Below are 25,684 nucleotides of genomic sequence, written 5' to 3'. Positions count from 1 at the left end.
CCGACTCTGTGTGACCCCATAGACGGCAGCCCACCAGGCTCCGCCGTCCCTGGGATTCTCCAGGCAAGAATACTGGAGTGGGTTGCCATTTCCTTCTCCAACGCATGAAAGAGAAAAGTGAAAGTGAAGTCGCTCAGTCGTGTCCGACTCTTAGCGACCCCATGGACTGCAGCCTACGAGGCTCCTCTGTCCATGGATTTTCCAGGCAAGAGTACTGGAGCGGGGTGCCATTGCCTTCTCCGTTAATCTGCTATACTCCAATATAAAAAAAAAAAGCTTGAGCTGTTTCATACAAAGGCCACAAGAAAACCCCAACAACGTCAGGAGTGTATAAGCAACTTTTAAAGGAGTCTGTATCTTAGTGTATGGTATGTGTTTGGGGGAATAAAGGATGAAGAACGGGTAGTTTTATAAATTTAGAATCCACATTTTTTAATCCAAAGCATTTTCAGTGAGGTTCAAGACCAAAAAAGTTCTCTAGACAAATTCAGGTGTTACAATGTGACACATCCCTTGAGCGTTCCAAATTTATAAAAAACTTTTAACGCACAAAAAGACAGTGACCGTTTATACAGGTGTGCTGGTTTAAGCAGTCCAGAGTCACAGGATTAACTTCGCTCTGTGCCCAGTCACTCAGCTCTTCCAATACACCCTCTCCAACTTGGTCGTGGAGCACTCCACAGCCCTCGCTGATAGCGCAGTCATCCTGAGCTCAGTGTGAGGACTAGGACGCTGTGCTCACACGGTGACACTCACGTGTGTGCACGGCCCGTGTTCAAATGCCGGCTCATGGGACTGTGAGCAAGTATATCAATGAACCAAAAATGTATGACACGGCTTGTTCACAAATGTCCACCCGTTCCCAGGGTAGCTGACACAACGGAGTCCCCACCCCTCCAGTGAGGAACCTGCCATTTCATGGATGACACAGGGATGAAGCAGGTGCAACACCGGTCTTACACTGAGAGGGATGCAAACTCAGGGGCCAGTTAAAGCCTCACCCTCACCCCCACCCCCACTCCCCAAATCGAAACCCTTGTTTTATACCCAGAGCAACCTCAACAGGAGAAAGATTCTTGGCAGGAAACCGGCTGAGGCAGAATAAGTATTATTCTTCCTTAGACAATACACCAGTCTTTCAAATTAACCCAGTATTACTTGAGCCCCGACTGGGTGCACACCAGCCCTAAGCAGTCCATAAGCACATCAGGGGAATGTAGTGGGGCCAGAAGACATCCAGGCAAAGAGAGTCCTGGACACAAAGGCTGAAGCACCCAATTCTGCTATCAGGACCTGCTTCACTTCTGCAAGGCCCCGGGAGCTCTGAAGGAGAGCTGACCCTGACCATGTCACCTGTCACCAGACTCCTCCCTCCTCACCCCGGACATTCCTCACCCTAGTGAATGAGGCAGCTGTAGCAAGCAAAACAGGCAAAGGGCCAGGGCTTGATTCGATCAATATTTCTGCACCTCCCCAGCGGCACTTCTGCAAGCTTGTGTGCGTGCATGCACGCACGCGCACACACAGACACACGGAGTTTTCAGGGGAAAAAAAAATAATAATGACAATAATAAAGGGGAGGGATGTGTAGTTCCTTCTAGGATCTCTTCCTCCTGCAGATTCTGCTAACCTTGATAGACGAAGAAGGAACTTCTCTCTCTAATCAAAATGCAACCCATTTCCAATTATATCTATGACTTGCCACTAAAGCCCTTCCAGTCTCGGACATTCACAATGTGGATGGCCCCTCAGTCCAAATTTAACGATGACTTTACTTCCAGGGCGAGACTTTAGAAGCCAAAAGGCCCAAAGGCAAAGCACAGCAAACCTCACACACACACAGACCTGGCGCACCAACACTCACACCTCCCAGGGCACTTCTGTATATTAACCATCTGTCTCTAAAAGCACCCAAGAAGATCCAAAAAGGGTGTTCCCGGCCCTGGGGGAGGGAACCCAATCCCTCAGCCCGGCTCTGAGTGATTCTTCCATTCAGAGAACCTGGCTGAATCAGCGCCCAAAGGAAGGCCAACATCTCAAGCTTCTCCCATCCCTTTCTCTGCAACTTGTCACCAAGAATGTCCGCTTGGCCCCTCATCTCTCAACTGCATCCCCTCTGCTCCTCCCCAGCCCACTAACTTTGCTCCTGTCTGACAGGCAGGACCTCATCACCGCTCTCTGAACTGGGCTGTCCCCTACATCCCCACAATGCCACCACTACCAACAAGCTGGTTCTGCCAGGTTCCCAAGCCTGGAAGAACATTAGGATGACATAAGTGGCTTCTTAAGAATATCGATCTCAGCCACAATACCAGAAGTACTGAATCAGAATCCCCAGCTCATGTATTTTTAGCCAGCTTCTCCTATGCTATTCTACAGCCAGAGAAGTTTTCCCAGAATGCAAACATGGCTTTCATCCTACATTCATTTTAAGTCTTTCAGCAGATGCCCACCCCGTCCAGAACCCAATGCATAGCAGGACACTCACAGCCCTCACCACCTGCCACTAGCCTGCTTTGCAGGCATCTGTGCAGTCAGTACCCCATAGCTAGGGCGCCCAAGGTGCCCAGGCACAGCAGGCTGCCTGCTTCACCCCCTCAGCCACCTGGGTCCCTCTGCTCAGCTGCTTGTCTCACCAGCAATTTCATCTAAAGAATGTCTACCAGTCCTTTCAAGACTAAAGTCACCAACCTCTCCTCCGGGAAACCTTGACAGCTTTCTCCACTAGGAGAAGTCACTTCCTTGTCCTCAAAGCACCTCAAGCGAACTTCTAACACCATACTTGGTACGCTTCATCAAAATTTCTCTTAGGATACTATCTCCAGCTGATCAGTAAGCTCTTTGACATTCCTATGTTTCGTACCTCTCAATACCAGATGAATTGCTGAAACTTAAAAAAAAGTTTGTTTTTTTGTTTTTTGCTAAATGCTTCCCTTTGTGGGCACTCCTACCATTCTAGAGAGGACACTGTGCATCTGGAGAGTCTATATGGCCAAACAGTTAAAAAAATATGTACGTATAAAGAATACACACGGTTTTAGAATCCTAGAGGTTTTTATTTTGAGCTCTCCACTTGTTAGCTATGTCTCAGGGTGACGTGTTTATGTGCATGCATGCAAAATGGGAATTAATGTTACCTACCTGCTGAAAGATTAAATGATCCATACAAGTACAGACGTCTCAATCCTCGGGAGTCATTACATACGTTACTCATCTGTACGCTTACAGATCAGTGGGTATTTGTGCACACACGGCTGAGAACTGTGCCTGACACATTGCAGGTCCTCAGCTAATTGTTGAACGAACGTACACAACTATAATTAATACTTAGTGCTTCTATATCTGTCATTCCTGCTACACTGCACATTTTCAGAAAACAGGGGTTCTGTCCCATTCATTTCTGTACCTCATTCCCTACCCCAGCGAGATGAAATTAGTTTAACATAAAATATTAATACAATCTTCATGACTATTAAGAAATTCATCCTTGTCTAAGGCATTACAAAGACAGCCTCAGGCATAGTCTAGATGAGACCCACAGAATGCAATAAAAAAACACAGTAGTTTCAAAACCTTCCTCCAGTCTCCAGAACCCCTGACTAGCTGGCCTCTGCTGGACTCCCAACTCAAAGTAGGGCCTATGACCTAAGAAGCCACAATCTGAGGTCTGAACTGTGACACGCACCCTTCCTGCCCAGACTGTGGCATCACGACCCGGAGCCCCCAGCCCCCAACCCTGCTGGCCCCCAGCCCTGATGCAGCAGCTGCTCCGCATGGGACACCGGGACACTGGATCATCAGATCGGGAGCCCGGCTTTTCAGCTCACAGCCAGTTCACCCCCCGGGGGCCTGGGGGATGCAGTCGCTGGCCAAAGTGTCAGGTTACCACAAAAATAACAGCAGGCCTACACCAGGAAGGCTTGCAGGCCAAGTGCAGAAGGGAAGAGGCGAGAAAGAGAAAACCAGGCGAAGAAAAGCAGACATTTGCATCTGAGTCGAAGAGGAACTGGGTTTCATAAAACGTACTTTAGATTCTTAAGTACACTCTTTTAACATCACCACTGCAGCCTCTGCAATAACTCATTTATTTAGCATCCAAGCCAGAGTAGCTTATATTTATATTATACTTAACTACTTTAAACGTGCTTTTAAAAACATTATTTTAAGGTAAGAAGGGGGTGGGTTTTTTTATTTGCTTATTTAATACTATTTAGAAAAGTCAGAGTTGGGTCAATAAAGATTTCAACAAGTATTCCCATTCAACAATTCCCAATATTACTCAGCTCTAATTTTCTCAAAACTACAGCCAAACGTGACAGAGCTAATTAGGCCTAGAGAAGGAGGGACAGACCTTCAAAAAATAAAAGGCCAATGAAAAACATGTATGCACTTTTTTTTTCCTTAAAATAAAATTACAGATAACTCTCACGCTACCCTTGTGTAGGAACACTGTTGGCTTGATGTGGTCTGACCCAGCCTGGGTACTTCAAAGTTGACTTCAATCACCGCAGGGAGTTAGCAGGTTATTGAATCTCCATCCATTGTGCTTTCATCTTGGTTTACTCCACACACTATGCCTGTTTAATTGGCTCCTCGCAACTGTTTTATAAGAGGGTGGATAGAGACCCAGCTACAAGGAAAGGAGGCCCTTCTTCCATTGGGCAGGTAAACCAGAGACCAGGCAGTGGACCAGGTGGGTGAAGTTTCCCATCGTAATCTCGTACACGTGAGAGTCGCTGTGAATGCCCTGGCAGCTAACTCTAATAGGCACCTTACCAGCCTGAAGGTGTTGAAAGAGAAGGAAGATTTTAAAAAATTAAAAAAATCCAAATGGGGGAGAAAAAAAGGATTCTCTGTTCTCTTTTTCAAAGTTAATTATGATGGAGAAAAGTTCCCCAACATCATATTATTTTGCAGTTACCAATGTTTGCTTCGTGTTAAAACATCAGGGTTACAAGTATTAAATGGTTCAGCAGTGTTCTAAACAGGACTCTATTGCAAATACTTAAAAGGGGGATGTGGGGATCTTTAAAATGATAATCCTAGTGGTAGCCAACAGCAGCTGATAGACATGCAGGTAAGAAGATTCTGGTATCTTTTATTTTTTAGCTTTGAAGAAAATAATAGCTCTTTCCCAATCCAACCAGTAAAAAAAAACTTCAGAAAAGGAGCCTACTATCAGCAGAGTTTGAGCTCTATAAATGCAGAGGAGCATCAAATCAACAGTGAAATGAGAGGCAGCTTCATTCTGCTTTAAAAACAGTCAGAGTCGAGTTCCCCATCAGAAGAGAGGACCCCATCAGGCTCACGCGGTCAGAATTCACACAACTCATGCAGGACACACCACACCGTGCAATTATCCACCAGCACTGCCCCTGCTAAAAGATCTTTAATAATCCTGATTTTTACCATAAAAGCTCTCATTATTATCCCAGCTCTCTTTTGCTTGTTCAGCGGGCCTGGTCACTTACAGGAGGATGAGAAAAACCCAGGGACTCGGCTCATCTTTCCCCAGCCGTATCTTCCAGGGAGTGTTAGTGTCCCCGCAGCCCAATGCCACGCCACCACGCTGGCCGGCACACTGGATTTAAAATTAGACGAGCCCTGGAGAGCCACGGGTAACCTTCTGACAAGGTTAGCCGGCAGAGGAGAGCACGGCTCAGTGAGGGACATTAATACGAGGCCAAGGAGGGCCTTTCAACAAGTACATTAGGGCCTCTCGGAGCCCTTGCAGTCTGGAAGCTGGGGCCCCAGCATCGGCAGGCTGACCTAGGCTTTTACTTTTTATTCCACCGAGTCAGCAGCTTCCTTTACAGACGATAAACACAGCCTTCAAAAGTATTTCTCCCTGATTAAATTCAAAATATTTGGTCGCTGATCATACAAATAACATTTTAAAACTCTAAACTGGATTTTAGAAATACAGTATTTATAGGATGCCTCTAATTATAAAGTTAATGCCCACAGGTGACTACAAGAATGGAAACAGAAGCACACGTTAACTCTACCCACTGCCCTCCACCAAATAATAGTCAGGGCTAACAATGCATTTTAATGTATTTTCATGTACTGTAACATTATTATTACTATTACCTATTGTGTGAGGTTCTTTTATTGTCCACCTAAGGTTTCACATTCAGCATTTTTCTGAGTCCTGAAATATCCTCTGTATTCATGAATTTAAGAGGCATAATAATTTCATGTCGTGGATATACTATTATTTGACTATTTTCACACGGCTCGACATTTAGATTTTGCCCAACTTTTCACTGTATGGCAGATATCCTTGTAGTGACTTCCGACAGATTCCTAGAATCCAGGGGCAGGAGAAACTTGAAGCCACTGGTACAGATTGGGAGCCTCGTAAAGACAGGGACAGTGCCTATCACGCTGTAGTGTTCTCTGATTAAAGCAATGTGTCTCAGCACTTTCCAGACAGACACCCCTAAATTCTAATGTGAAACATTCCAGGCACCTACCAAGAGATCACCAGGCCAATACCACCAAGGGCCCTCAGCACTGAGACAAAGGAAGACAGCCAAGGCACAGAGCCAACACTTCCTAACATCTGTCAAAGGTGATTCAGACGCCGCCCCTGCCAGCACCTGTTTAAGACACTGAAACACTTCCACACAGGCTGGAAAGAGACGGGGACCCAAGCCTGACGAGTGCCTGGCCCCTTAGCTCCCGCCCCTCTCCCAGGGCCCCTCACCGCCTCACTACCCAGCAAGTACAGGGTAAGTGCCTGGCACACCTGGGGGCCTCCAGTGGGTTCCACTGTGTTGATGTCCACACTGTCTGTTAAATATTTTAAACATCACCCTTCTTCACATACCACTTGTAACTCAGGATATGCTTTTTAAATTTTGTTAATCCTCCCCTCCAACCAGTTCCTCAAATACCACTGTTTAAAATCTTCATTACCATCACATCAGTGCTGTTTCTTAAATTCATTCTCTAATATTCTATCTTTAAAACTGAAATGGACAATTAATAGAAAGAACTTACCAAGATGTTGGGCGGGCGGGGGTGGGGGTGGCGAGGTGGGCAGTTCCCACTAAATTATTCTCTACAAAGCACAGTGAGTTGGTTCAGACAAAGACAAACATCACAATCCTGAGGGTCATGGACCTAGTAGAAACACCAATGACACTGGTTCCCCCAAGGGTAAAAGTTATCTGCTTAAATCACAGGAGACTTGGAGGAGCTCTCAGATCCTCAATTATAGTCTCAGCAAGCTAAAGCAAAAATACAGAAATGCTGAAGTCTAGAGATAAAAGGAGTCAGGACAGCCTAACTTATGCCCAGACCACCCTGGTACTGGATTACTCTATAATACCAATAAAAGCAGCATGTGGGGCAGGGCATTATCACTATGCACTTGGAAGCATGACCTCTACCTTAGCCCTCTCTTTACAGAGCTAACTGTTTTCTGTGGGAGAGAACAGATAACTAGTTCTGTTATCTGTGGAACAGAGTTTCATTTCCTTCAAATGTTTTTGTCCATCCTTTACTGGGGCTGCCAGGGCAGGAACACCAGCCAGGAAAGGGAAGAAGGACAAACAAGGGGTCTGTAAAATCAGGCTTTCAAAACCAAGAAGGTGTCAGCCTGGATACATTACAGCACTGTCCAGTATAGCCACTGGAAAGGTGGCTCAAGCTGCAATCAGCTCAAAGACAATGTCCATCCTCACCTCCATGGTGGAAGAATATACTCCAAACTCCAAGTCACTACGGGGGCTAAGGTTTCTTTCCAAAATCAGTAAAATTCTAATTGATGGGTATAAAAATATTTTTGATTCTTAAAATCAAACATAATAGCTAAAATGTAAGGAAACACCTTGCAGTAGTAGATGGAAATAATATTCAGAGCTAACATTTATTCCTCACTACTGTGTGTGAGGAACAGGGTTTAAGACTCTACTTTTATTATTTCTTCTAATACTCATTACAACACTATTAGGTAGAGATATATTACCTCTAATATTAGATGTATACTACCATATACATCATTCAGATAATGAAGCAAATAAGGTTTAGAAACAGGCTTTTATCCACAGATAAAACAGAAAATCCAGACCCAGACCTATCTCACCTTGAGTTCAAGGTCTGTCTTTGTGATAGAGTGAACCTCTCATCACTGGAGGTAATCAAGGAGCAGCTGAGCAATCTCTTAACAGGGATACTGTGGAGGGGACTAGAGTAGGAAGAATGTCAGAGAAGGTCCATTCCAACCCCTGATCTATGACAGATGAAAACAAATTGCCTGCTGTATGCTGGCTAGCAGGCACTGGGCATGAGGAGTAGGAAAGAGCCAATAAATGAAGTTGGCACACTTTTAGAGTCAAGGTAATGGATAGATGCTCTATTTTCACAATAAAAAGCAGCTACAAAGCAAGGTCACTGGAGAGTGTCCAGACTCTTGGCCACTGGGACCCCAGTAGAGCTGGCCTAGCAAGCAATGATGCCTCTTTCTCCCTCTTCAGAAATGCAGTGGCACAGATGAGACCCTCGCTACTGCAGGACAGGGAAACAGTTCGGACCCTTATACCTGAATTTTTTTCCCAACACAAAGCTAGTATTTATGGTAAATTAATGACTCAAATTTGTACTGGAAAATATCAAGAACATAACCAGAAAAGAAAATGAGTGAACAAGTCACACAGGAGAATAAGCATATGACAAAACATGCCTCTTCACCAGGAGGGAGAAAGGATGGCAAATTCAAGCAAATTTAAAGTGTTATTTTAAACTTCCTAATCAGCAAACCTTAAAAGAGCAATAACATCTGTAGTGAATATGACCCAGGAACTATCCTAGAGGTACTGGGGATGTGAAGATCCAAATGGCTATAGTTACTAAGAGTCTCAAAAGGCTGAAATTCTTTGACCTAATAATCCTAACACTAGAAATTTATTAAGAGAAAACCCCATGGGAGAAAAAAAAAATTAGAAGCACAAAGACCTACATTATAGAATTGTCTATACTACTATGAATGGCAGAATGATTAAGAAAACCACAGCACAAATGCAAAGGAAAACTGTGTGTTCATTTACAAGAAAAATCAAAAAGAATAGAAAAACAAAGGAAAGTTTCTCAAAGCAAAATACAAAAATACAAATTTTTTAAAAGCAAAATACAAAACTGTGTGTATATGTATTATCTACAAAGTTGTGTGTATATATGTATATGTGTGTATACGTATATAATTACAACTCTATGCTATGTCTACAGAAGTGAAAAAGAAAACTGTTACTGTTAGGAGGGTTTTTATTTTACGCTTTATAGGTTTCCAGTGGTCATGTATGGATGTGAGAGTTGAACTGTGAAGAAAGCTGAGTGCTGAAGAATTGATGCTTTTGAACTGTGGTGTTGGAGAAGACTCTTGAGAGTCCCTTGGACTGCAAGGAGATCCAACCAGTCCATTCTAAAGGAGATCAGTCCTGGGATTTCTTTGGAAGGAATGATGCTAAAGCTGAAACTCCAGTACTTTGGCTACCTCATCCAAAGAGTTGACTCATTGGAAAAGACTCTGATGCTGGGAGGGATTGGGGGCAGGAGGAGAAGGGGACGACAGAGGATGAGATGGCTGGATGGCATCACTGACCCGATGGACGTGAGTCTGAGTGAACTCCGGGAGTTGGTGATGGACAGGGAGGCCTGGTGTGCTGCGATTCATGGGGTCGCAAAGAGTCAGACACGACTGAGCGACTGAACTGAACTGATAGGTTTTTATTTTACACTTTTTATGTTTCATTGTTTTGTAATTTTTAATAAATTATCCTGACTTTCTTTAAGAAAATTTAAGTAGACTCAGATACAAGAGATATTCAAGTACCTAAATACAAGAAAGCTTGGAGGTTGGGCATCTGTGAACACTTGAACCCTGTTTTACCACTAGGATCCACCCAACCAATCTCAAACTCCATACCTAGTCTTCACAACCTCCAAATGCAGAAACAATGCACAGATTACAGCCGACTTTAGGTAGACCTAAGGACTTAAAGCTCCTCTAAACATTTCAGTAGCAATAATGGCTAAAACTTACAGACAGCATGTATTCTGTACCTGACCGGATTCTAAGCAGTTTATATGTCAATGCATTTAACCCTCATAACAACACTGTAAGAAAAGTACTCTCATTATTCCCATTTAGAGACAAGGAAACCAAGAGACAGAAAGAGAAAGCAGATTTCCCACATGGTTCATTTAACCCTCATAGCAAGACTATAAGAAAAGTACTATCATTATTCCCATTTAGAAACAAGGAAACTAAGAACAAAAGCCAGGATCTGAACAGTCTGACTGCAGAGTCTAAACTGATATTGCGTGAAGTATAGACAAGTCTCCCAGCTGCTGCTCTGCTGGGCCCCTTTTCGGAAACGTCTTTCCTCCCCTTAGCCACCTATACAGTTGCCACATACACTTTGGAGGCCAACTCAAGTGCTACCTCTTCAGCAAAGCCTTGCCTGGCTCTCAAGTCATCTGCTACGTTGCCTCTCATGTCTCATGGAACTTCAAACACACAACTACAGTTTCACTGATACTGCTTAGTAATTGCCCGAGTCCACCTTCCTCATAGACTAAAAGTTTGGGATGGGAAGCAAACAGAGGTAGTCTTTGTCTTATGGGTCACTAGCCCAATGTCTGGCAGGTAACATGTAATCAAAGAGGGAGGGGAAAAAGTGAAGAAGGATGAATGGGTAGCCAGAAAACTGCATGAGTGACTACTCATTAAAGGCAGTAGAGAATGAATTCATGTGTTGGTGGGTGACTATTTCACACATGCTTGGGGTTAAAATAAAATAGGGCCTTGAAGAATATGCATCCCCAAACAGGAAAGAAATCCACAACAAGGATAAAACTTGAGGACATTATGCTAAGTGGAATTAGGTCACAAAAGGACAAATCTACATCCACACATTCTAGTTTGTATGGGGGCTCACTGAACCAGCTCCTTCACATACCAATGGACAACAGTACTCAAAGATATTCTAACTTGAAACTGAAAAAAAGGTGGGGGAGGGGGAAGCAGGAGGAGTGGGATGGGGCAGGGAATCCAACTGCAGATGGCCAGACAGGTTCCTACTCCTCCATTAGAAAAGGGGGGACGTGTGTGTGTGTGTGTATGTGAACAGCTTATTTCCAGAATCTATACCCCTCCCCTCCAGAGGTACAGCTCCGTGCCCATCTTCTAATACCCAGACTGAGACCCAGGTGCCAGGCGCGGCACAGGGGCTTAAACACATCGCCTCTTCAAATTCTCTTGAAGTCAAGGGAATATTTTCTTCTTTGCAGGAACAAAAGTTTAAACAGCAGTTAGATCAATTCGTCAGGCACCTATCTTTCGGGCTAAAATTAGAAAACATTCTTTAAAGGCTGATAAATCTTTATCAATACTGAGGGGTCAGTCCAAAAGGCAGGGGAGGTAATTGCTGTTCTTTGCCTAGACCATTTTCCCTTCATCAAGGCAGCTGGTACCTGTACTGAATTTCCTCTGTAAGTGTTTCTGCCATATAAATTACTTCACCACCCCTAAAACTGTTCTGCTGCACATACCTCCAAGTCTGGTGCATGCCTCCCAGAGGAGAACAAACTTTTGGATTTGCTACCGAGCAAGTGTGTTTTCTTTACACTCCCCCGCCACCCTCCTAATTACTGGGCAGACTATGAAGAGCAAGGCTAATCCACTTTGGAACTCCACTATGCAAAGCATATAGGACCCAAATGAAGAGTGTAAGTGAATTCCAGCATGAAGCTGACTTTAGGGCACATGTACACATTTGAGCTACTCACAGCTCCAACCAGGTCACGCTGAAATGAAAGTAAAGACTGTCAAGGTAAGAGATACACCTGCCTGTGTGTTTCTGGAAACCCTCAATCAGTAAGCAAAGTCCTTACATGAATGTTAGGTTTTGTTCTTACTCATTCACAAAAAATCATAAGTAAAGGACATTTGAGGATCTGAAACAGAGAGGACTGACACTCAAAGGGCATTTTTAAACTGAGATCATGATTACTTTGTCTCTCTCCCTTTTTTTTATTTTTTTTGCTTAATCTTGCCTCTTTAGTCAAACTCTTTAGTCAATTTAGTCGATTAAAACACATTAATTATGGGGACAGAGATGTGTCAACACTAACTCTGAGGACTTAATTTCTGCTGGGAAAGATAAGACAGGACAATAACATAACCTTTAGCAAAAGAATTTTCCTCATCTACAAACAAGGGAGCCGAAAGAGGACTTTAAAGTAGCTGTCAAAAGTAGATTCTATTAACTTCTGGCCCAAACATGGGTGGACTGTCCAACACTTGAATCTTGTTAAAGTCTCCTAAATATTACTGACCACATCATTCATTCATATACACGTGTGTGTGTATATGTGTGTATATATATACAAACATGCATACACATACACACATATATGCACATCCTGACAGACTGCTGCTTCTGAAAGAAGCAGACTGTGACAAAATAAAAAAAAATAGTGTTTATAATTCTGTCCAACAGTTTCTAAAGGCTTTTAATATCTTTTAAGAAAATTATGGGTAAGTTTTAAAAAGAAAATACATTCTCATGTATAACAATTCATTTAAAAGAGAAGTAAAAGCTTCATTTGGCTGTCTATCTCCAAGAAATACTTCTTGCTTCCCTTTCCACCCCTGCTTTACCTATGAATTGACATGAATTGACAGGAATCAAAAACCCAGGTTCCAGCTGGAGTCCATCACATTCCGTATGTCCATCAAAATTGATAAAAATTCCCTATTTACTTAATATGTTCAAGCCCCATTCAATAAGCTTGAGGATTATACCTTCATCTGAAACTCAAAATACAGTGATTATTCAGACACTGAGATTTTTTGGGTTTAAAGAATAATCACTGATCAATTGTTATCTTCTAAAGAAGAGAGATGACCGCATCGATTCCACTTTACCACTAGTTGAATTCAACAAAGTATCTAAAATCCTAAATACAAATAATACTCCCAATTCCATGTGCCTTCTTTAAATTGAATTATTTCTATTTTAATATATATTGCTATTATGCAATCCTGTGTTTCCTGAAAAGTTTGTTCCAGAGAGGGCAGTGGCATGTGCACATCCACTCACACACAACACACACGAAGTCTAGAAAATAAAAAAAATCTCTTTGGTCTTAACAGGCAGTAAATATGTTCACACATTCCAGTTTTGAACAGAAATAGTACATGAGAGGAAGAAAAAGGATACATTCGGAATTTCAGGATATTACATATAGATTCAAAGAAATCTGAGAGGCAATTTGCCAGAGTAAACAAATATCATAATCATATTAACATTTTAAAGGAGACTGTGTTCACAGTTCACACATACTGATACAGCGCTTAAGGGGCTGCCTTATTCCCTTCTGTAGATGTGCAGATAAAGCATGGCCTACAGAGAAACATTTCCTACTTCCCTCCTCACTCCTGCTTTATGTGGGGCTGGGACACAGAAGTGTTAGGTACCTGGACTGCTCATAATTTATTTCGGTGTCATAAAACACATACAAGCATTTGTTCAATTAGCCTTAAACAGGCATGTGGCCAACTCTGGGCCGGCTTTGCGCTGGAGAGATAAAGATGAGTAATAAACACGCACTCCGCCCTCAAAGATCTCACAGCCCAGTGAGAGACAGACACATCAGCTGAAACCTGAGAATCCAAAACAGTACACAGCACAGAGTAGGTGCTTGAAAAACACAGAGCAGGTTTAGGAGTCAGGGAGGGCAGGCAAAGATCTCCTTGAGGATCTGGAGCTGGGTCGGGAGCCTGACTCGATGTGGAGGGCTGGGCTGGAATGCACACTCCACCACTTCGCTGCTGTACCAGGGCAACGTGTGTAATGTGGTCACGCCCCAGTGTCCTCATGTGCTCCCTCCCAGGGCAGTGATGAGCTAACATACAGGGAAATGCCTGGATTGGCAAACATGTTAACCCCATCTCTGCCCAAAGGCAGCCCCTGGTCTGTGGCAGGGACCAGGAATGGCAGAGAACCACTGCAGGAGGAGATTTTTTTTTTTTCCTACTTCTTTCTCTCCCTTTTCTAACCCTTCTTGCTAAACCTCCTTTCCCCAAAGTTGACTCAGAAGACTCAGAGTGAATGAACCAAAAAAGGAAGTGGGAGGAAGGGAGACGGAAAGAGAACCCTGGCTAACTATGAAGAAAAGATGGCCATCCTTTGGAGGGGAAGCCATCAGTAGTTCTAAACTAGAAAAGGGAAAACACAAAAACCAATGAAAAACTCCTGAACCAGATACCTAAAACATTTCAACTTCTGCTGGTTAAACTGCTTTTCTGGATGGCCTCGGACTCTCGCCAATTAGCTCGAGTTATTTTCTTCCCATCTCCCTGTTTGAACTTCCTTTACTAAATTAAAATAATTGCAGCACATTAACATTTAATCAACACAAAAGACTAAACCAAGCTCAAACATAATTTTAGATCTTTCATTTTCTTTTTTTAAATAAACGGCTGCTTGTGTATTTTTGTATATCTAGTGATGACTGCTCACTTATTTACATCTATATACATATGCACACATATACATGCATTATTCAAGTAGGTGTGCATCTACATACAAATATAAACCAGCCTCCTCATAGTTGAGGGGAGTGTGACAGATGCCAGCATGTACGGGAGGCAGCAGGAAAGGTAAATTGACTGTCTACCCCAGAATCCTACAACCTCACCTTGCACCAAAAACTAAGGTCCCATGCACTGAAGAAGCCATGAAATTCCCAAGAAGACCAGGGCTGGAGGTAAACAAACTCCAGGGACTAGACCCAGCCCCTAAAGACCCTCTCCCGATCCAGAGGGATGGCATGGGGAGGGAGGAGAGAGGGGGGTTCAGGATGGGGAACACATGTACACCCATGGCTGAGTCATGTCAATGTATGGCAAAACCACTACAGTATTGTAAAAGTAATTAGCTTCCAATTAAAAAGAAAAAAAAAAAAAAAAAACCCTTTCCCTCTTCCTGGAGGAAATCTTGCCTTTCAATAAACAGGGCCCTTGTCCCAACTAAGAGAGCCGAAACTGTTGGGGGCCGGGGGCGGTGTGGGGGCTGCGGAGCAGGGGCCCCAGCACTGCCTTCATGCCTGCAAAAGCCCACTGCCACATGGAGGGATCTGGAACCTTCACACTGCTGTCCCTCCATCCTCATGAGGTTAAGAAATGCTGCCAAGTTCACTGCCATCTACCTCAGCAGGCTTTACTTAGCAGCAGCTATGCCCCAAGTCCAACGCTCAGACCTCACTTCTCACGGCACCATCTCATGTATGTTTCACAAAAGCAAGGAGGCAGTATTACTCTCCTTTCAGAGGTGAGGAGTCTGAGGATCAGAAAGGCTGATCAGGGCCCAAAGGCAGAGACCACAGTGGGTAAATGGAGGAGCCCCAGGCCACTTTCACACCATCGTGACTGGCCCAGGGCGCCGAATCTGAGCTCCTGGGCTCTGGTGTCCCTCCAACTCTAATCTAAAGGGAATCAACAGGAAACAGGTCTTACCTTGGTGAACCTTAAGCTTAATGACTATAAAAGGAAAAGAGAAGCCAACTTTTGTTCGCCACCTTCCAATACAGTCAAATAAGAACCCTCTCTGTGACCATGATTCAGCTCAGTTCTCAGAAGCTGCGTGGTGTTTCCCATCATCAGCTCTCTCAGCAAACAACATGGTCCCTGTCCCCTACCATTGCTGTTCTCTCAGCTCAGGTTTTCACGGCCTCAGACATTCACCTACTGCGCCCAGAGGAATCCCTTCACCGCCTGCCTTCCTGGAAGACAGGAAGATCCTTCTCAACAATTAACTTCAGCCCAAACGAGCAATGCTTGAGCAACCTCAGAGGTCTCTACGCTTATCTTTACTATATCTGATACTCAGGTTTTATTCTCTTCAACCCCACTGTAGGCTCCTTACCCAGAAACCCAGGCTTGACTTCTCTAATATTTGTCACCACTATGACACTACCACCAAGCCTTCATCCCTGGAGAGAAAGCAAAACAAATATCCATATGTCAACATTTTTTGGGTAACTGCTAGGTCACATAAAATAAAAACTGAAGTAGGAATTAGGTTTTTTAAGAAAAATAATATGATATGGTCTTGGCCCCAAACAACTCACAACTCAGTGAGGAAGACGGAGACATAAATGACTGCTAGGATCTGCTGAATCATTTGACACTAGAATTTGCCAGTGACTGGGAGTTGGAAGGGACAGTCACTCTGAAGGATGAGAGAGTCTGCTCCTGATACCATCTCAAAGGAAATGATGACCAGCTGACTTTAACAAGGTAGAAATTTAATAAGGATAAATGTCAAGTCATGCACTTAGGTCCAAAAAAAACCCACTCACAAGTATAGGGTAGAGAAGATCACATGAGAAAGTCTTAAGGGATTGGGTTGCCCAAAAGCTCAATGACTCAGTGTGATGAGGCTCCTGTAAAAGCAAATGCAATATCAGGCTGCCCTGAGCAGAATGCTGCATTCACAGTAAGAAAAGTGAGATCTCAAATCTGGGTCCCAGCAATCATACAGGGATGAACAGTCAGAAGTGTGCACATTTCAGAGAGTTGACAGGAGGGTGACACCATGTCCTAACAGGAATGAGGATCGTGAAGCTGGAGTAAAAACAAGGTACATGGCTACAAGAGTCATCTTCTAACTAGTCTTGGACTTTACCATTCCGCTCCCAGAAATAGACAACAGAGATATAGCTGACCTAACTTATAGAGGTTGGAGAAGGAAATGGCAAGCCACTGCAGTGTTCTTGCCTGGAGAATCCCAGGGACGGGGGAGCCTGGTGGGCTGCCGTCCGTGGGGTTGCACAGAGTCGGACACGACTGAGCGACTTCACTTTCACTTCTCATTTTCCTGCACTGGAGAAGGAAATGGCAACCCACTCCAGTGTTCTTGCCTGGAGAATCCCAGGGACGGGGGAGCCTGGTGGGCTGCCGTCCGTGGGGTTGCACAGAGTCGGACACGACTGAAGCGACTTAGCAGCAGCAGCAGCAACTTATAGAGGCACTGACATTAACCCAAAAGCAGGGATTTAAAATATGAGAGGGAACAGGCAAAATATCTGATGAAACTGAATACATTACCTATCTCATCATAAAATGTTACCAACTGCAATATCATAAATAGTTACTGATAGGAAAGTAAGAAAATTCTGTCTATAAGGAAAAGAAAATTACACACTACTATACACACAGATTCATTCTGTAAAAACAGCAACATACACATACAGCAAACACCGCACTGAAAATGGAATGGAAGACAATGTGGTATGAAGCTCACAACACTGATTACCTATGAGCGGCGAGTTATTGACAGTTTCCAATTCTCTTTTTTACTTCTCTATATGTTGCTTCTCCATATATTCTCAGTGTTTCACAGTGGACATACACTGTAAATCTGGAAAGAAAAACTCTCATAAATGTTTCAAAAGAAAACGGGCTATCTAAAAGCTCTAACATATAAGAAGAGGAATTAGGTTTGTAACGCAAGCAGGAAAGCGGGGACTGGGATAAATGGGTGAAGTTTCTAGGAGACCTTATTTGACTCGCTATAAGACAATGGTCTGTGAGAGAAATAAACAGCTCCACTGCTACGGTGAGTTCTCCATCAAAAAGGCTGTGCCTCTAGAATGCTTTGAGACTATCTGGGGATGTACTGCAGGGAAAGCCTCCACGGTGTACAGGGTCAGCTTCTCCTAAATCTATACACTCCAAATCCTTTAACACTGCTCAAGTCAACTATGCTGCAGAATCCATAATACCTCTATTTCACTCTCTACGTAAGTTCACATTCTCATTCAAGCTTTTAGGATCCAGTTCTCTGTTCTCTCACCATTTCAGAGCCAACGGAGTACAGCTCAAAGAACATCCAACTGGGAATCAAAGGTTCAGATCCCAGCAGTAGCACTGGAAAGAACACAGCCGTGGACGAGTCACAATCTTCAGGAGTCTCAGTCTCCACAACGGTAAAATGGCAGTAAAATGTATACAACCTCACAATGTAAAGCTGACATTTCAAGATAAAACCTGTGACACTGCTTTTATAACCAATAAAGTGCTATACAAGCAAAAGACAATACATTCCTGTCATGAGAGCTTATGCAGGAGCTGGATGGGCAGTTACAGGGATCCTATTCCACTGGAAGCAGAAAGCTTTAATTCCGAGATCATATGATTCTACCTTGGTGTTTAAGCATCACCTCCACGAAGAGGTCCTCCACTCCTTTTAACGTTCTTCTGACTTCTGACACCACAGAGTATAACAATGATTGCTTTTTCTCAAACTTCTAAGGCTGAGTCTCGATTTTTCACCATGAAGACATTTTCTTGAAACAAGGACCAAGGTTTCCATCTTTATCCTCAACCCCTAGTGCTGCTGGTAATTCACAAATGACTATTGGTGATTCGACTGAACCTTAATAGAACCCCTAGGGCTTCTCAGGTGGCTCAGCGGCAAAGAATCCACCTGCCAATACAGGAGGACACGGGTTTGATGCCTGGGTCTAGAAGATCCCCTGGAGGAGGAAATGGCAACCTGCTCCAGTATTCTTCCCTGGAAAATCCCATGGACAGAAGAGCCTGGCGGGCTACAGTCCATGGGGTCACAAAGAATTAGACACGACTGGACGTGCACTCCAGCTCCAACACCCCAGAACCCCTACTTAAAGTACAGCCTAAGGGCCAGCACTACTGACATCAATATGGAAACATGTTGCAGTGCTGATTGCCTAGCCAAGTCCCAGCTCCACGAAATCAGAACCTGCATTTTCACAAGATCCCCAGATGATTCCTATGCTAACAAAGTGAGACTGCTGCCGCCAATGTAGAGACTACCTTCAAGAAGTAAGGGCCAGGAGTATGCTCATCCAACAAGCTCTCTCTCCAAAGCCCAGCAAAAGGACTGACTCAGCCTCTCACTCGTTTATTCAGCCATTCGCTCACTCAACAACCATATATTATGTTCCTATACGACTCCAAGCATGTTCCTAGGCACCAAGTCTGTTCGCGCAGGTGTAATTGAATGGTAAGGATCCTCTAATACCACAGAGAATGGCCCCATCCCGCTCCCTGACCACAAAATCCAGCTAAAAACAATTTAAGTGCCTCTGAATTCCAGCTCCTCCAACCCTGGCCCAGCGCTTCACATGCTTTGCAGGTGTCAGGGCTGATAACTCTTCACAAACCTCGGAGAACCCACCCACACAACAGCCACAGCTCAATGGTTTGGGCACAGCCCCTTTATATTTCTGCAGGTGTTACATTCCAAAAATACTTCTTCTTACAAAGCATGGCAGGAATTCTACACTGAGGAAAGAAAAGAGGTTCAAGAAGGGCCTGATTTTTCCCGAGGGACAGAAGAGACTAAACCTCTCACAGAGAGGTTTACATTTTAAAAATGTATTTATTTTATCAACCACATGCTCACAAGTCAAATATCCCCTCAAAGACATTTTGCAGACAGAGATATTCTGGGAACATACTGGAGGCAGCTTATTTATCTGCCGCTATTATAAGACTAGCCCGAAGGGATGAGTATCAGATGCTATCTCCCGCTGAAATGACAGTCTGCCCGCCTGCCACCTCGATGCCAGGTCACAGCTACTTCATGCCCCCAAATAGCCCCTACTTGGCTCTTAAAAGATTGTCTCTGCCCCCACCAGTCTTGCAAGAGGCTTCCAATTAGCCCAGGTCAGTCCCAATGGGGAGGGCTATCAGTTTGCTCTAAGAATTCTGCAACATCTTTGGGGTCTGTAAACTGACAACAGAAAATGTAATTAACATACAAACATGATACTAATATGGAATACTGCCACAGTGCTGGAAACCCTCAGGGGCTGGTAGGATCCCAGGCAAACTCAGTTCTTGGATTTTATTGTGCAAAAGGGAATTATAAGAAAGCATACTCCGGTCAGCTGCAACTGTCTCAAAGCTGTCTCCTTTGCTATCTTTAACCAAATTATCCTTCCGATTACAAGATTTAGCAATTAGGAAAGCTTTCCACTTCTCCTGTAGGTCCTCTCTACCTTAGACTAGTAACTGTTTCCTTCCCCACAGTGAGCACATTGGGGTGGCGGCTGGCCTTCTATTCAGTGCAGTATCTCTGGAGCCCAGAAGATAGATATTAGGTCTTCAGTAAAAAAAACTTACAGAATGATGACAATTCATTCATCAAGCATTTAATGAGTGCTGAGTTTTAGGATTAGAATACTAAATACCCAAAGATGAAAAAGAAATAAAGAAACGGTTATTAGGTCTTATTGACCTTTGGAGACTAAATAAAACAAGAAAAGAGGACTATAAAAAGCCTGGATGCAAACTCCAGTGTGAGAGATGAGGGAATTCCTGGAGCAGAGCAAGCCAAGTGCAACAGAAATGGAATTTTCTTATCCACAGCATGTCACACAGATCCACCCCCAGTCTGTAATTCACTGTGTACTGCACGCATTTCCCACACTCCAGCCTCTTACTCTCTGACTGGCCAAATTTCTCATCTGCCTTTTAAAACATCAGTATATACTGTACGGGATATCCTGTCTTCCCACTAACCTGTCTTATCATCAGGAGGATCACAGCTCATAGCACGGTGCACTTCTCAGAGGCACTCTGACTTTATTCTCAGGCCCAGCTGTAAGGCTGTTAGTGTCACATTGCACAGAAGGGCAGGGGCCTGCAGGCTTGCCACAGGCTGTACCTCTGGACCCAGCTTCCATCTCTTCTAAATCCTGTGTTCTCATCACCGACCCACTTCCTCTCCCGGGCGCCTCTCCACCCAGCACCGCTGCCCAACAGAAACACAAGGTAAGCCACACATGCCATCACACATTTCCTACTAGCCTCATTACAAAAGGAAAAAAGAAATGTGAAATTAATTTCAGTAACTTCTATTAACCCAGCACACCCAAATATTATTTCAACCTCTAATCAATATAAAAAAAAATTGCCAATGAGGTATTTCACCTTCTTTTTTAGTACCAAGTCTTCAAAGTCCAGCGGCCACTGAACACTGATGGAGCAACTCAGTTCTAGGTGCTGAACAGCACTGTGGCTGGTGGCTATGGACTGCACGGGGTGGACCTACTGTGAGCACGTCTTACACATGCTTGAGTCTCAGGGGGCCTAACTCTTGCTGTTTCTAAGTACCTAGAGGACATACATAAAGCCTTTTCAGTGGCACCAGTTTCTGCTGGATATGAATTTGGGGAGGCCCCAGATTTCAGCTGACATAGGTTCTCCATGTTTCAGTGACTTGCAGCTCCAACCTTCAAGTCTCATTGTAGCCACCACTCCTTTAAGGAAGCCTCTGTAGCTATGCCCCCAACAGAGCCCCCAAAACTTCACACCTCCAAACCTTAACCCCATACTGTGAGTGCCTGCCTGTATTACCCACTATTGGACTTCCTTGAAACAAGACTGTTTCATTCATCGCCCAAGCCTTATCTCCCAACATAGTACTGCCTCAATAAATATTTGCCAGATGCATGGATGGATGGTTGGATAAATGAATGAAATCCCTCCTAACACAAAATCTCTCTCTCTCTAGGCCATAGTTTCCTCCTCTGTAAAATCTCCATGGTTCCTTTCAGCTGTGAAAGTCGACAAGGCCATGGAGCAACTTGCGTTGCTCACGCCTGGGTCACAAATACCAAATGGGGCACTTACCCCGAGCCCACATTGCACAACCAGCTTGACCAGCCATCTGACACAGGAAAGAACACTCAGACTGCACTTGAAAGGTTATTTCTCTGGACCAGTACAAAAGGGGGCAAACCAGATTATTTTCAGGTCTTCAAAAAGTATCCTATAAACTTCCTGCTATTCCAGAGAACTACAGAAATGTCTATGTTCTCTCATGTACATCTTTCTTTTTTTGGCTGCAACTAGAAGCATTTAGGATCTTAGTTCCCCAACCAAGGATAGAACCAAGGCCCCCTGCCATGGAAGCGAAGAGTCTTAACCACTGGACTGATGGGGAAGTCCCTCTCATGTAATTCTTGAATAGCTTCCCTAGCCAATCATTTATGTTTCTTACACTGTTCTTTTTCAGTTGCTAAGTCATGTCCAACTCTTTGCAACCTCATGGACTGCAGCATATCAGGTTTTTCTGTCCTCCACTATCTCCCGGAGCTTGTGCAAATTCATGTCCATTGAGTTGGTAATGCTACCTATTTCATTCTCTGCTTCCCCTTTCGCCTCCTGCCCTCAGTCTCTCCCAGCACCAAGGTCTTTTCCAATGAGTCACCTCTTTCCATCAGTGGCCAAAGTATTGAAGCTTTAGCTTCAACAACAGTCCTTCCAATGAATATTCAGGGTTGATTCCCTTTAGGATTGACTGGTTTGATATCCTTGCTGTCTAAGGGACTCTCAAGAGTCTGCTCCAGCATCACAGTTTGAAAGCATCCATTCTTTGGCACTTATCCTTCTTTATGGTCCAGCTCTCACACCCCTACCTGACCACTGGAAAAACCATAGCTTTGACTATATATATCTTTGTTGGCAAAGTGATGTCTCTGCTTTTTAATATGCTGTCTAGGTTTGTTACAGCTTTCCTTCCAAGGGGCAAGTATCTTTTAATTTCTTAAATAGAAAATGGTTAATTTTTGCCTTTAATGAATGAATATCATCAAAAGATCACAAGGTCAGGTTTCAGACTCCAAAGTCCTGGTTTTCAGTGCCATTGCTAGCCACTTGGTCATCAATTTCCTTATCCATAAAAGAGGGGCAACAAAATAACCAGATCACAGAGTTGCTGTAATGGCCAGAATGCCTTATACACTGTAAAGGACCAAGTGAATGTAAACTATTACAGAAACTACTTCTTCCGAAGTATGTCAAAGTGAGATGACAGAGCAGTCCACAAATAATACTGCCAGTGGCCAGGCCCAGGCCTGGGGAACTCAGAGAAAAGCTAGAAGAAACCCAGTGCACTCCACTCCTGGGCAAACATCGAACAGGCCCGGAATTCATGGCTGCACAAAACCAAGCCCCAGACGTGCTGCCCAGAGATCTGAGGTAGCAAGCAGTCCAGAGGGCAGGCCCCCCAGGTAAACAGGCATCTGTCTGCCAGGCCCCACTGGGAGGTGGCCATAGGGGAGGCTGCCTACTGGAGCGCAGAGGACAGCACAAAGGAGCCAGGCATCCGAGCTAGGTAGGGAGTGTCTATCTCCGAAGTGTCTATCTCCTGCTGCACTCTGGCAGGCCAAGCCAAAGAGCTGGACAAAGAGCTTCATCTGTCCTTTCTCTCTCCTGCAATGTTTTCAGGAGGTCTGAAATTTCCCATACTAACTCTGCCCATTTCAAACAGGAACTAGGTTTGCATGTACGTGTATGTGTGTACATGCGTTTTATTATTTCAGAAGAAAGCACTTTGCAGTCTGAGAATGAGTCATCAGTAATCCTTGTCGATGTGCCAGCAGCCTGCCCCTCTTCATTACAAACAGAAAGATAAAAGCTCTTGCACTACATTAGCTGGCATACGCCTCCACAGACAGTACAAATAAATTAATTGTGCCTCATCTCAAACAGCCCGGGAGGTGTGCGGGAGGGGAAAATGCACTCCGTCTTGTTTCATTAACAAATTAAACTGCAATAGAGCCATGACCATTCTCTTACGTACAGACGTCCGGCTATTCGGCCAACTCCAGGCAGTGGCCCATTTGGGGCGGCACTACCCAAGGTCCACACGTTGAGAAACCTGTGTCTCCTGCTGAGAGGAGTACACGTCCTTTATCCCTTTCATGGTCCTTGGAGAGGGGATGGTGTGATCCCAGGGGCCACTGTAAGGACACCTGGGGGACCAGAGTCACCCATCTCGCGCTGGGCGCTGCTGCAAAAGGGAGGAGTTTCAATCACTTACCCCAGGCAAATAAACAAACCAGTTCTGCGGCCCTGGTATGTACATCACAGTGAAAGAGTCTGCCATCAAGCAAACTCTGTCACGCTAAGGATGGTGAGCATTCCAGAAAGAACAAAGTTATTCAAGACCGACTTGAAAAACAAGTCAGACTCCCCTTCACCGCAAGCTAAGATTATACCCTCAAATACACCTTCCTGCGATTCTTAGACGACTGCTTTTGCAGTGCAGTTAAAAGCAATTTGCTACAACGCTGTGATTTTCTTTATCCTGGTTCCGTACTACATAATTTAGGCAACCTGCATTTTAAAGTTGAAGAAGCAGGACTAAAAAGATGATCCTTTCATGTTTTATCTCCAAAGGGACAAAAACAGTGCTTACAGGGGAGGTGGGGGACAGGAAGTGGGGTGCTGAATGCTAAAAGGAAAGAACAAAGTGGACTCTAAGGAGAAGAGGAAGGGCCCCTCTCCTTTGCAAGGATCACCCGATTAACCAGTGACCTGCAAGGACATTAAGATCCCAAACAGTGAATCCAACTGCAAAATATGTCCGAAGTGTTTATTATACAGATGGCCTCTGGGTTTAGGTACTGGGAATTTGGTTTCTTTTTTGAACTGTAAAATCTAAGAATCTAAAAAATTCCAAGCAGAAAATCTGACCTCACAAGGCTAGGTCCTGCCCATAACAACAACAAAAAAAGAAACTAAACCTAAAGATGGAGAAGGCACTGGCACCCAACTCCGGTACTCTTGCCTGGCAAATCCCATGGATGGAGGAGCCTGGTGGGCTGCAGTCCACGGGGTTGCTAACAGTTGGACACAACTGAGCGACTTCACTTTCACTTTTCACTTTCATCCAATGGAGAAGGAAATGGCAACCCACCCCAGTGTTCTTGCCTGGAGAATCCCAGGGACAGGGGAGCCTGGTGGGCTGCCAGCTCTGGGGTCGCACAGAGCCGGATACAACTGAAGCGACTTAGCAGAAGCAGAAGCAAACCTAAAGAAGATAATGATAGGGATTTTCCTGTGATTCAGTGGTTAAGAATCCGCCTTCCAACACAGCGGGTATGGGTTCAATCCCTGGTTGGGGAACTAAGATCCAATGTGCCACAGGGCAACTAAGCCCACACACAACTAGAGAAGCCTGCGATGTACACAGAAGAACCAACACAGCCAAGAAAAAAGCATTGTAATAATAAATTCAACCAGATTCAAACCTTAGCATAATTGAAGAAATACCAAGTAAACAATGAGGTATCATTGAGCCAAGCCTTTGTAAAAGTGACTTTATCTAATGTAGGCCAAGTGGTTGAAGTTAGTACCTTACTGCTTTGCTGGTGGCATTGTAAACTGGCACAAGTCTTCTGGAAAGCAATTTAGAAATATCCATTGAGAGCCAAAAAAAAAAAATTGCGCCCTTTAACCCAGAAATCCTGCTCTTGGGAATCCACCCTAAGGAACTAATCTACAATAAGTATGAAGCCATATCTCCAAGTATTATTTATAATAGCACAAAACTGTAGGGGGAAAAAAAGTCTAAATGTCCAATAATAGATGAATGGTTAAATAAATTCAGCCTGTGGGATGATAGATTGTAAGACCATTAAAAATCATTTTGAAGACTATGTAACCATTTGGAAAACATTTGCTTAAGGTTTACTGAAAAGAGCAGAATACAAAATTGGGTCTACATATGATTACAACTATACAGAAATATGTCTGCATGCAGACAAGGGTTAAAAGGAAAAATGAAAACAGTTGTGGGAGGATAGCGAGCTTGTGGGTGAACTTTTTTCT

General features: G+C 44.1%; 1 protein-coding gene across 12 annotated transcripts in view; it reads right to left on the bottom strand.

Annotated features, from left to right (window-relative positions):
* The window catches only part of TEAD1 (TEA domain transcription factor 1), a 274,391-nt gene that overhangs the window by 197,775 nt on the left and 50,932 nt on the right, over nucleotides 1–25,684 (bottom strand). For 3 of the 12 annotated variants that reach the window (XM_027563317.1, XM_027563316.1, XM_027563315.1), the window contains exon 2: nucleotides 17,331–17,435. The exons of 7 other annotated variants lie outside the window; for them this stretch is intronic. Coding sequence is in view for 1 of the 5 variants with exons in the window: in XM_027563313.1 (XP_027419114.1) it covers nucleotides 5,410–5,424 (15 nt within the window). In the remaining 4 variants the exon portion in view is untranslated. Of the gene's footprint in view, nucleotides 1–5,409; nucleotides 5,440–5,471; nucleotides 5,568–17,330; nucleotides 17,436–25,684 lie in introns of those variants that run through there. 2 more of the 12 variants (XM_027563318.1, XM_027563313.1) reach the window with 2 other exon arrangements.

This window comes from Bos indicus x Bos taurus, chromosome 15, assembly GCF_003369695.1.
Source record: "Bos indicus x Bos taurus breed Angus x Brahman F1 hybrid chromosome 15, Bos_hybrid_MaternalHap_v2.0, whole genome shotgun sequence".
Taxonomy (NCBI): Eukaryota; Metazoa; Chordata; class Mammalia; order Artiodactyla; family Bovidae; genus Bos; species Bos indicus x Bos taurus.
The sequence above is the reverse complement of the archived record's forward strand: the minus strand, read 5'-3'. Positions and strand labels throughout refer to the sequence as shown.